At 39.8% G+C, this 12181-nt stretch overlaps 1 protein-coding gene across 1 annotated transcript in view; it reads left to right on the top strand.

Annotated features, from left to right (window-relative positions):
* Nucleotides 1–12181, top strand: part of RPS6KA2 (ribosomal protein S6 kinase A2) — a 169720-nt gene that overhangs the window by 112764 nt on the left and 44775 nt on the right. The window contains exons 9-10 of the mRNA XM_065630433.1: nucleotides 6107–6177; nucleotides 7066–7154. Of these exons, the coding sequence (XP_065486505.1) occupies nucleotides 6107–6177; nucleotides 7066–7154 (160 nt within the window). The remainder of the gene's footprint in view (nucleotides 1–6106; nucleotides 6178–7065; nucleotides 7155–12181) is intronic.

Here is a 12181-nt window from a genome sequence, read left to right as displayed (position 1 = left end):
AACCGTGTCTTTACTCCTGGTGGGAAAAGAAAACAAATGCATATGGGCACCATGTCATCCTTTCTTCTTTTGCACCATTTTGCTGTGTCTTGATTATGACTATTTTAGGGTGTTTGCTTTGTCCTGAGTGCATGCTGAAGCTGGTTTTAAAATGATATGTGTGAAAAAGTTTTAAAATAACTGCCCTTCACAGGGCGGAAATCACCAGAAACAGACACAAATGTATCAATTGGCACACAGGAATAGTTAGGAATTCATCTTTTTCTTACATGTCTTTGCATTGGATTAACTACACAAAAGTTGCTATTTTTCCCCGCTGTTGCTTAACCTTTAAGAGTCCTGCAAGCTATTCTGGAGATAGTTTAAATGGAATCAATATGAGAAACTGTGCTAATTAATTTTTTTATACATGGAAGTCAACGAAAAGTTAGTTAAAATGCAACATGAGTTTACCAAATTTCAGTCATGCTATATTAGTCTGATATTTTATCTGATGAGATAGTCATACTTTTCTAAACAAAGTAAATGAAGTGGATCTCATGTGCCTCTATAACAATAAAGTATTTGATACAGTGTTGCAGGGGAAATTCATTAACTGAAGAGGCTTATTAGTCCAATAATGGTCCACAGGTGGTATAGTACCTATAGTGTCTATGGATGCATTACAGGCAAAAACACCACAGAGAGAAAGGAGCTATCTCAGCTGAAGAGTAATGTTGCCCCAAGAGCAGGTAGGAATAAACTCATTGTGAAATGTAGTTAGCCTGGAAAGTAGAAGAAAGCTCCCAACTGCTTAAAAGTGGGTTCCTGGAAATCACTTTCCAAGAAGAGCTTTGCAAGAGATATCTGACTACAGTGGAGCTGCTCAGTTTATGAGAAGGACCCAGTAACATCCTCCTGAGTGCTGCAGTATTTGACACTGGGATGCAGTGTCAGGAAAGCTTATCAGAGAGGTATTGAATGTTCCTCAAGCCAGCCATCAAAAATTAGATGTTTGGGTTTTAACCTGCTCCCTCCTACACCCATCCAGCCTCTTCAGCCTGTGGTGCCATTGCTGCCGAGGAAGATGAAGAGAAGATGAAGGAGAAGTTGGTTTGTGACACTGTGATTTTTTAAAAGCTGTATGAATGCTACTGGTTTTTTGAAGTGGTTATTCCCAGTGTTGTTTTATCAAGCATAGCGCCGTCCCTTGAGCACAGACACCATGCATTTATTACTCTCACAGGGATGTGTTCAGATAATGAAGGTGATGCTGCTGTCTCCCGAAGCGTGCGGGCTGCAGGTCTACCCCAGTGCTTGGTGCATGGCCACCACAGGCAGCACAGCACTGCAGCTGTGGCTCGCACCACACCTTGCCACGGTTACTGTGGCTCCCCTGCAGAACCAGGGCAGAAGCATAAATTAATGTAGCAATGTGCTCTTCTAATACAGCTGCATTTCCTATGGTATGGAAACTGTTTTATGTAGCTATAGATTACACGACATATGACAATCCATTGAATACGTTTAAATTTTGTTTACCCTAAGTAGACAACCGGTGCCACCAAAGGAAGTAAGGATAGGAAGTAATGTGAAAACTAGTGAAAGTTTGGGGTGGGGAGGGCTACATCACTGATCTGGCTGGTTGACAGCAGCTAATCTCAGTAAATATTGTAATTTATTACCTGAATTTAAAAGGAGTGGAACATCTTCTATGGCCACAAATCCATTTGTGCATGCTCAGCACTTCTAAACCATATAAGTTTATTCAGGAAAATCAATAGGTTATGTCTCATATAATAAATATGTCTCAACCCTTTAAATTTTTTACTTGTTTATTCAGTTTTGGAGGATAGCTGTGCCTTCTCACTATCTGCCTCCAGTTAAATAATGGTGTATTTGGTGTACAGATTGTTTTTCTTTTACCCGCTAATGAACTTAGCTCCTTACCACCTGTTTTTGGCTAGGCTTGCTGCTTTTTTTCCCCTCCATCTCTTCCGCAGGGATTCAGTGTATTAGAATTAGAACAGATAAGAATCCATATAAAATGCGTTGAGTTAAAGAGAGTATTTTTTTTAACTGTAAGCTAATGCTTTAAGCCTTTGAGTGCTACCAGACATCTTAGAGAAAAATAGTTCTAATTGCTTCAATCTTTTTTTTTGTTTTTTAACGTTGAACTGACTGGGAGAGAAAAGCAGTATTTCCATACAATAAAAGTGCAGGAGGAGTTTCTGATGCTGTCTTTCATATTGCTCATTTCTCCTTGTTTTCCTTGTTCTGTCACTTGTATGTTCTATTAGGGAAGCTGGTTTTCTGCCAGTCTGAAAAACTGAAGAGAATTAAATAGTATCTAAATGATTCATTAGCATTTCTCTGTAAGTAATTTGCAGTATGATATGTATGAATGGTACAAAGAAAACATACCAGTTGGTGGAATATGCATAGACTGAAAGGAAGTTAATGCGATAGTGTAATTTTCCTATCTAAAATTTTGATTGAAAGATGGAACATATTAGGCAGGTAGTGGTAAAATTATCTGTAATCTAGTCATCAGAAGAGTAACCACACAATCTCTTGCCTGTTTTGTTTTGTTCTGTGAAGAGGGATTAATGCTACAGTATGAAGAGTCGGGTTGTGCTACCAGCTTCTTGCCAACCTGCATTGACAAGGGCACAGGCTAGAATGAAACTGAATGATGTTTGAAGGCAACTTTCAATGTGACATGTTGTGATTATTAATATCTAAACAAGCTTATCGGAAAAAGGCTAAATTCTGGTCTTGAGTTATTAATTAGTTATTAATGATTTTATTAATTATTATTCAGTAGGAGTTTTACTATCAATACCAGTAAAACTTCATTTATAACCAGCTCGGTCTTTGACACAGGCCACAGAACTAAATCTGTTACCTTCTCTGTTCGTTTGCTGCTCAGTTTTAATTGTTTTGTGGTAGCTTAGTGCATGCCAATGGGTATAGTTATGCAAATCTTGAAGTTCATCCTTTCCAAGCATTCCAAAGGACAGTACCTGCCTCTCATTTAGTATGTGATAGTGATTGAGATGTGATGATGATTGGGACCCAGTTAAAATTTTGTGCTGGTGAATTTATGTGGTTTATCATGACTGGACAGATTGCCCTGAAAACTAGAGAAAGGAAGCACTGCAGACTATGTTGAGACCTAAGCAGGAACTGGATTAGGTGACTCCAGAGACTTCTTCCCATTGAGCTTTAATTCTGTGGTTCTCTTAATAGGCAACTGAACTGGAACAGGGAATATTTGCCTTTCTTGCTGAACATTGGTACAGAAAGGAAGCCAAGGCTGGAGAGAGGCACAGCCTTCTGAAGTACTGGCTAACAGAAGGTGGCCCTCCAGAATGCCCTGGAAGCGAATTATGGGGAGGCAAGGAGCAAACAGATGGTTTATACAGATCGGGACATGGGGAGCTTGAAAACCAAGTCTCCCAGCAAAACTACAGGGTCCGCTTTAACAGCCAAAAATACTACAGAGTCACTTCACACTTAGGCTCAGCTCCTTGTCAGCCTACTGTGACCTATACGACTCTGTATTTATGCGAAAGGGTATTAGCAGCAAGCGCTCACTTCTGTTTGCATGTTTAGGTTTAGCAAAATTTTTTATTTTTTTTAAAAAATAAGCAGGAAAACAGGTTGTTGTATGCTAAAGCAGTAGCTTTAACTGATGAGATGAACTATTTTGATTTGTACTTTTTTCTTCAGTCTGGTTATTTCATTTTTAACTTTCAGCAGATTTAATTAGGACCGTAATTGAGAAACCAGTGCTTTCTTCCAGTTGCTGCTTAGTTGAGTTCATTGAAGTAAAAAGCTCTGGTACATTTGACTCATGTAGCTGCCTTTCACTTAATATTTTGATGTTAAGTGCATTTCTTCTGAATCTGGATTAATCTCAACATTAGAACTGTGTAACATGGTAACAAAGTGCTAGCCATTAGAGCAGCTCAGTGAATATTCCCTGCAGCCTCTAGTATGGTAATTTCCTCTTCCCCCTCCTGCAACTTAAATGTCTTTCCTTCCTTTCTTCCTTCTTGGACACTACATCTGAATTTTCTTGCCTTTGGGTTTCTTGGCCCCTTGCAGCCATGGTGCACTTGCAGATCTTTCTGTGATATCGTGGTGGGTGGGAACTACAGTCATCTTTTTCCCACGTAGTCATTGCTCCAGCAGTTGCTTATATCTGTGTCATCTGCATCACCAGTGTCAAGCGCATTTCTGCCAAAATAAATGAGCTGCAGCAGTCATTGTTGGTGCTGTTAAATTAGATTTATTGTAACAACAAAATAACATGAGTAAGCGTAATTGAACATTAGGTACTTACCCTGAATGTCAACTCTTTAGAAATCGTGAGGAGGGTTTTGTACAGTACGTGCCACTTCTGCTGCTGCCCTGGGAAGCAATGTTCTCTGCCTCTTATTCCCTGTGTATCCGAACACTTTTATCAGGACTAGGGGTCTAATAGGTCAGAATTACTTTGAAAACAGTACTTGAGCTCCCATGTCATTTAGGCAGTTTTAAAAATTCTCCCCCATCATGTTTCGCTCTAGAAGACGAGCTGCTTTCCTCCAGCTCTACCTGACAGCTCTTCCCTTGACTGTTGCAGACCAAGCAGGAATTAACACATTTGTGTTTTCCAAATCTTGTTTATATTTGTCAGCCATACACGCTTTTTTAAAGTGGTTTTTTTTTCCATGTTTCTACTATGTGTTTTATTGCCTTCAGGTAATTTGTTACTAATGCAGATTAACCCTTTGATTTATTATAGTCAGTTCATTACCTGGCACTTCTAAACCTCTCCTCTGCCCTCCTCCCAAAACCAGCATAACAGTTACAGTTTTTTTATGTTTTCTTATATTTTTCTTATGGTATTGCTATCTTGAATCTGGGAAAAAGGAAGAGTCAGGCTGTGGGGCAGTTTGACACAGGTTTTGGTAATGAAAGGATCCTTTTTTGCACAAATGTGCTTCCTGAGAGCAGTGAAGCTACTTGTGTGATAAGGTAGAAAAACTGTTATAAGGGTTGCAGAGCCTGTCCTGCCTTAACACATATTTAATTATAGCAATGAAAATTAATTAATAGGTATGTATTATAGTAGAAGAGATCCAAATCCTGAGTCACAAACATAAGCAAGGAACAGTTCTTACCCTCAGTGGACATTGTCCTCCTTTGTGCCTGGGCTGAATCATGTTCTTGGTGTCTTTGTGTTTGGTGATGCATAACCTTCATCATCCCTTAGTCAACCACTGCTCATAGCCTCATGAAACACTGGAGCAGGAGCTGTGTAAAAGACCTAATCCATATTAGGTGAGCTTGTTTGGCTGGGTTTGTAGGAGTTTTTTGTTGCAAATGTCAAATTTCTGTTAATTTTACTGAAAGCATTAATCTGTTTCAAAGGAACCATAACTGACTGATGCTTTTATTTGTGAGTTAGGCAAATAAAAGATGATGATTGCTGAGTTTTGCTTGGAGATTTGAGTTCAGTTAAATGTGACAGTTGTGAAATTCATCACTGAATACAGTGAGAGGAACCAAAACGGGAGAGAGAAAAAAGCAAGCTCAAATGTCTTGAGAACATGGGGTTTTGCATGTTTCTCCTGCAAAGTATAGTAGTGGCATGTCTAAATGGTGCAACTATACAGTCAAAAATGTGTGTCAACTCAAGCTAAAAAAATGGGGAGTGGCATGTTGAACCCATTTTCCTTGTACCACAGTCCATGCCAAAAACCTAAGAACGGCCATGCTCATTTAGACTAAGGGTCACTCCAGTCAAGTATCTCATCTCCAGCATTGGACATAAAACAGGTGCCAGAGGAAGCAGCATATATGACACTTCTTCCCAAACATACCAAAAATTGACCCCAAGTATCAGTATAAATAGTTTGTAGCAGGACTCTTGAACAAAACACTCATGTTGGTCCTTCATGTTACACATAATCTAGACTTGCTGTGTCATTTTTTTCTGAAGTAGAGCTTGTTGGACCATTTATTTTCCTCAAGTTTCAAGTTGTGTTGGAAACAGAAGGTGGGTGTGGTGCCTATCAGCTATGGAGACCATCTCAACACTCATTTGATTTACCATTTTGTTGTTACTCCACAGTTTGAGATGCTGACGGGATCATTACCCTTCCAGGGAAAAGACAGGAAGGAGACGATGGCGCTCATTCTCAAGTGAGTACCGAAACTGCTTTCCTTCCTCTAACTGTGAGTTAACTGTACCCTCCAGGCCGCCTATAGGTCCTAAGTATATGAGGGGTAGAGAATATATATAATGTGTATATATAATATACATTAGAGAATATATATAATGTGTATATAATGTGTTTTTCAAAGCTATGTAAGACAGGAATTTGGTAAGGCACACACAGCTGATGGCTGCATGTGGCTCTAAAATTGCCTTCAGAATAAATAGTAAGAAGTGAATCACTGAGAGGGCCTTACAAAAGTAATGTACCTTACTTTGTGTAATAAAGAATGTCCTTATCCACACAAAAGTGGTAACAGTCTGCAGGACAGGTTATGTCATGTTTTGTTGCTGCCAAGTTTCAAATATTTTTTCTTTGCAAGTTTCCAGTTGATTTGATGTTAAGTGCAGACATAAGTATTTGAAACTTATCTTTGCTCAATATTACTTTTTTTCCTCTGTAGCAGTGAAAGGAAAAAGTTTTATTATTTTTAACTAATATGTGGTTTAGTATAATTATTTCCATGAAGTTTTGTTTGTTTGTTTGTATTCCTCTTGATTCCCATATTTGTTCCAGCAAGAAAAAAAAAGGGAAAAAATTTCTACAGGAAAATTAACTGTTTAGGTTGAAAAAGTTGTTACGAGGTTGATTAGATCTACTCCACCTCTAGCAAAGCCAGTGGTAAAATCTTCTTTAACTTCAACAGAACAACATCAGGTCCTCACTTTGTATTGCATTTTGCTTAGGTAGCTTTTGGTCACCAAGTTCATTTGTCTCCCTCTTCTAACTACTACAATTCCACTTTTTAAACCACAGTGGGGTGGATAAAATTTTTGAAAAATCTATTTTCTGTTCAAGTGTTGTATTCTTTCAGAGCCAAGCTGGGAATGCCGCAGTTCTTGAGCATAGAAGCCCAGAGCCTGCTGCGAGCCCTCTTCAAAAGGAACCCCTCCAACAGATTAGGTACGCGTCTGCATTTGATCAGGGCGTTTGTTACATGTGTTCTGTCTTTTCAGGTGGCAATCATTTCTCTCAGTGCATCTTCCCTGATAGTTATCCTCTTTGTTATGCAGCATTATGCATTCCTTCCCTGGGTGCATTAAACCTTGAGTGTTACCTGAGAAATTTGCAATGGGCACAGGCAAACCATTGGCATCTAAAACATGATATTAGCTTGTATTTTATTTTTTCAGTGAAGAGAGAGAGTAAACTAACAACATTTGTGAAGGGTTTAAGATAACTGCTACATATGATAATACCACAGTAGCCTTTCTTCTTTATTACCTTAAATCTATTATCTCCGTTCTTATTAATGTGTTTTCACCCTTTGTTAATAATCCTATTTAAATTCTGATGAACTAGAAGGATGTATCTTATGCCATCTGGATGATTGTTTGGGAGTTTTATTAAGAAAATCATTGCATTTGGTGAGATTGTGGACAATGCCTGGTGCATGATTTTCATGGCACATTTGGTCTTTTTTTACGTGGAAAAATAAGAACAGTCTTATCAACTGAATGTTACGAAGATAATAGCACTGTAACCTTTCCTTCGTACCTCTGATGGTTTTTTTGCAACCTTAGGACCAAGAATTTAATCCTTCGATTCTGTAAACTGTATCACAAGAGAGCTGGCAGGTCATATTTAAATATGTGATTGATTGTCATTGCCATCCATGGGAATTCTGACAGCTAATAAATGACTTGTGTTTTAGACAATGGCATAGACTGTTTAAATATTGAGACCTGTGAAAAGCAATTTGCTGTTCTCTCTTGCAACTGTTTATGCTTGTACAATTATTTCAGATTGGAGATGTAAAGTTAGAAAGAGAAAGCTAAATTACTAAATGATTTGTTCTGAGATGTGGAAAGAGCCAGACATGCAACAAAGGTTCCTCTCTTTCCTTCTTGCAGTACACACACTCACTTCTCAAATGCTGGAGGTGGTGCTGTGAAAGGTCTGCTGCGTTGTGCTTTTGGTCCTCTGGGTAGCAGTCACAGCATTAGGAGCCAGACAGGTGACAGAGTGCGAAATGCTTGACAGCCCCACGTCCATCCCCATCTGCCCGAGCGATGGCTCCCGCAGTTGCAAATAGGCACACATGGGTGTGCATGCACACAGGTGGAAGATGGACACTCTGGTCTCTGCCCTCGAGCTTCTGCTTGACCTTCTCGTGCTCCAGTAGCTCTGTCCCTTGCTTCAGGTGGGGCAGCATGTGGGCCCCTCCAGCCCTCTGCTTTATACTGAGTGCCATCAGACTGTCACATTTTAGGTGAATGGGTGTTTTCTGCCTAGCTGCAGCAACTCAGTCAGAACTCCCACCTCGTGCAGAGGTCAGACACGGTGGCACAGCTATTTTCAAGAGAGCCTGGCTCCTGGGGACAAGGACAGTATGGAGCCGGCTGCCTCTCGCTGTGACCGCTGGAGACAGCAGGAGCAAGAGCCCTTGCTCCACAAAGGGACCAGGGGGCAACCCGACCTCCCACATGGATGGGGAGCCAGTCCCTCAGCACGCTGCTGTGGCTTCTCTCCTCTCTGGGGGATGCCTGTGAAGCCCGTGGAGGGAATGCCCTCCCACAGGTTTTGCATCTTGACCTAAATGGTAACTCTTGTAGTCTGAAACTCTGCAGAAATGGTAGTGGGAAAACACATTTGCTCAGCAGGTTGCAATTGCTCACAAGCAATTTGCTTGACATTAGAGAAAATTAGTGTCTTGGGATTTCCAGGTTTAATCTATATTCAGAAAAATAAGATGCTGCAGCAAATATAAACTTTTTCCCACTCCCTCCCTCTGTTCCTTTCTGGTGTTTCCTCCCTGTCTCCATCTCCTGGTTTTGTTCTGTTCTGCTCATTTTGTGGCTTTCCACAAGCTGCTATCCGTCCAAAATGGGGCTCCAGTGAAGTCAGTGGGAGTTTTTGGATTCTGGTCCTTAAATAAAAAGCTGCTCACTAAAATAAGCAAAGTTGCTTAGTTTTAGTCATGACAATTCTAGCCGCCATATAGTCTCCCTTTTAATAATGGGGTATTGCTAAGGGTCACAGTTTTAAACCTGAGGTTTATTGAAATACTGTGAAGTCTGAGAGAAAGGAAGAAATTATTTCTAACATAAACATCCAAGGAAATAAAATCTAAAAGAGTAATAGAAAAATAGATCTTAACATTTCAGGCATAGCAGTGGAAAGCTTCTGAAGGCACTCTGTTTTAACTGATTGAGAATCAGCACGCAGGATGATGAAAACAGACTTGTTGGTTATGAAAGAAGCAATACTTAAATGGTTGGCCTACATACTGAACAGAAGTCAGTAGATAAAAGGACTGCTTCAGTTTTGCAGATTTTAGCTTTTTCTAGGAAAGTAATAATAGTCTGAAGCTAAAAGAAAAGTAGGCTTAGACATCCTGTTTTGAAAAATCTTTGGAAAATTAATGAAGCATGTGAAAATATGTGAACCATATTATGGATCAAACACTTGTTTTGAGCCATTGTTTCAGAAGTTTGCAAATCTGGAAAGTGTATTTAGTTCCAAAGTGGTTTTAATGTTCACAAGATGAAGGATGCTGAGCTTAAAAAATCACTCTGTTCTGACTACCATCTTGCTTTTTCCCATTTGATTTTGAAATCTTAACACATAGAAGTAAAGATTTATGATATATTCTAAAATTTTGCTTTGAAACTGTGTTTTGAAGCTTTGGATTATGAAAGGAAAATAGTAGAGTTGAAGGGAGATACTCAGACAGAGGAGAAATTTAGTAATCCAGTTTACCTGATTCTGTTTTTAAGTCTGGTGCCCACATTAATGCTTTAGAACAAAAATTTAAGGAATGGAAAGTCTTCCTTCCTTTGGCTTCCTTTGTTATGGGCACTGTCTGCTCTTTTCTGAGCTTATACACTCTGTTGTACAAAGAGTCTGTGTAGCACTGCTTTGGTTGTGTTGCACTGATTAAGTACAACAAACTTCTTATTATGGACAAGCATAATATTAAATTCTTAAAAGAAAATAACTGGAATATCCAGGCAAACGAGGAGTAAGAATCTTGGAAAGGAAATCGTATGATTAAGGTGTTAATTGCCAGGAATTTAGGCAAGGGACTAATTTCTACTTGCGCGAAGGTCTGGATCTACTCAGGTAGGTAAATGAACGTAAAGAGCGTTTCAGGAACTCCCTACATTGCTGATCGGTATAAAGGCTCCAGAGTCCTTATGTTCAATAAGCTTGGCCAAGAAAGTATAGAGTAAAAGCATGTACCAGGAGATTCAGAGTAAAAATCAAATAAATAGTTATTATTTCCTTAATCCTTTGTTCTCAGAGAAGATACATTCTGCTTTGGCACATAGAAAACTTTGGTTTTCAATTTTATAAGATTATGAGTTTTAAAAAACAAGTTTCACCTCTGTCAGATGACTCTACATCTTTCTTGTAAACCTTAGGAACACATTTTGAAAAATCTAGACCACCGAAAAGATTCTGAAGCTGCAGAGACACTAAAATTTTATTAGCAGAAACCGAAAATCTGGAAGCTCTTTCTGCTCATTTTGGATATCCAAATAATCAACTTTCAAATTTCATAGGTCTCCCTTTTTCCCTTAATATATTTCAAGGTTCATATTGTCCATGATGATTCAACAATCAAAACCAATTGCAAATAAAATATTCTACTGTTACTGCTCATAGACATTTTTATTACAGGCATAAAACAATCTTAGATAATCAAGTTCTCGCTTATTAACATGAAGCTGCTTTTATATAAAACCTTGCACTCTAAAATGTGTTTAAACTGGCAATTTGATCTGAAAGGATTATTTATCTTCTCTGACCCTCGTGGGGCTGGATGGCACAGAGGAGTATTTACAGGTAGTAGTTTTGATTGTGCTGATTATTCTTTACAGATAGGTTTGATTACTAAATTGAAGTTAAAGTGAAGTTAAAAAAAGAAAACTAGAAACCTAGAGGAAGGTGGAAGATTTATGGTCATGTGGCGTGCCATTGTGTGCTGCACTTCGGCAGTGTGCTAAATACCCTTCTCTATGATGAAAAATGTCCGTCACCATGAAACGGGTCCTTCCATTTACAACTTCTCCAGTGCTTCTCCATTAAAGCTCATCTCTTCCAAGTATCACTTTAGGTTTGCAGATAGTAAATGAATGGCTGAAACAGGCTGAGCAAATCCAGAGAGCCTCCACCATGAGCACCAGTGCCTAACCTCTCCCATGGACCTCTGCAGCGGGGTCAGGGTTGCCTCTTGGGGCTCCCAGAGCTGTCCCTGGACATGCCCTTGGGCCACCTCCCTCCTTCAGCTGAGGAGAGGACCGGGCCACACGCCGCTGCCCGCAGCCACACAGGCAGCCCCAGAGGGAGCCACGGGCTGTGCCAGCGGCTCTCATGGCAGGGAAGGTCAGGGAATAAAAACTGCAGGAAGCACTGAACCTTCTCCATGGTGTAAAACTGGCTGCTGGGAATTAGAAGTCCTGCACGCTTCACAAAGTTGGGCTATTACCATCCTAAATGTCCTTAGTACATTAAGCTAATCAGAGATGGAGTGAAGCCCTAGCACTCCTAACAATGTATTCATTCAGTGCCAGAGCTCTGAGGTGGCCCCAAGTGGGAAACAGTGATTTTTCAAACAAATGCCTCTGTCAACTGCACGCTGCATTACTTTACTGCACACTGCAGTCTCCCACTAACAGAAGTAGCAATGGGTGAGCTTATTCCTTGGTCCTGGTTTCTGTGTTTTTGTGGAAAAAAGAACGACAACAGTAGCAAAAAGTGTGGCTTTCAAATAGATCATCTGAAAAAGGTGGGTCGTTCCCATCACACTTCGATGCATCCAGAAGCCTACAAAAGAAGGAAAAAGGAAACAGTGGGGAAGGGACAGAGCAGAGAAGATTGAATGCATTAACAGTTATCCTCAGTCTAGGGAATGCTACCAGTAGCTTTCAGTGTCTGTAGCATTTATCCTAGTCCTTCAAAATCAGTTTGGCACTTGTATTTGA

Source organism: Caloenas nicobarica, chromosome 3, assembly GCF_036013445.1.
Source record: "Caloenas nicobarica isolate bCalNic1 chromosome 3, bCalNic1.hap1, whole genome shotgun sequence".
NCBI lineage: Eukaryota > Metazoa > Chordata > Aves > Columbiformes > Columbidae > Caloenas > Caloenas nicobarica.
Note: the sequence above shows the minus strand (reverse complement) of the source record. Positions and strands in the feature narration are given on the sequence as shown.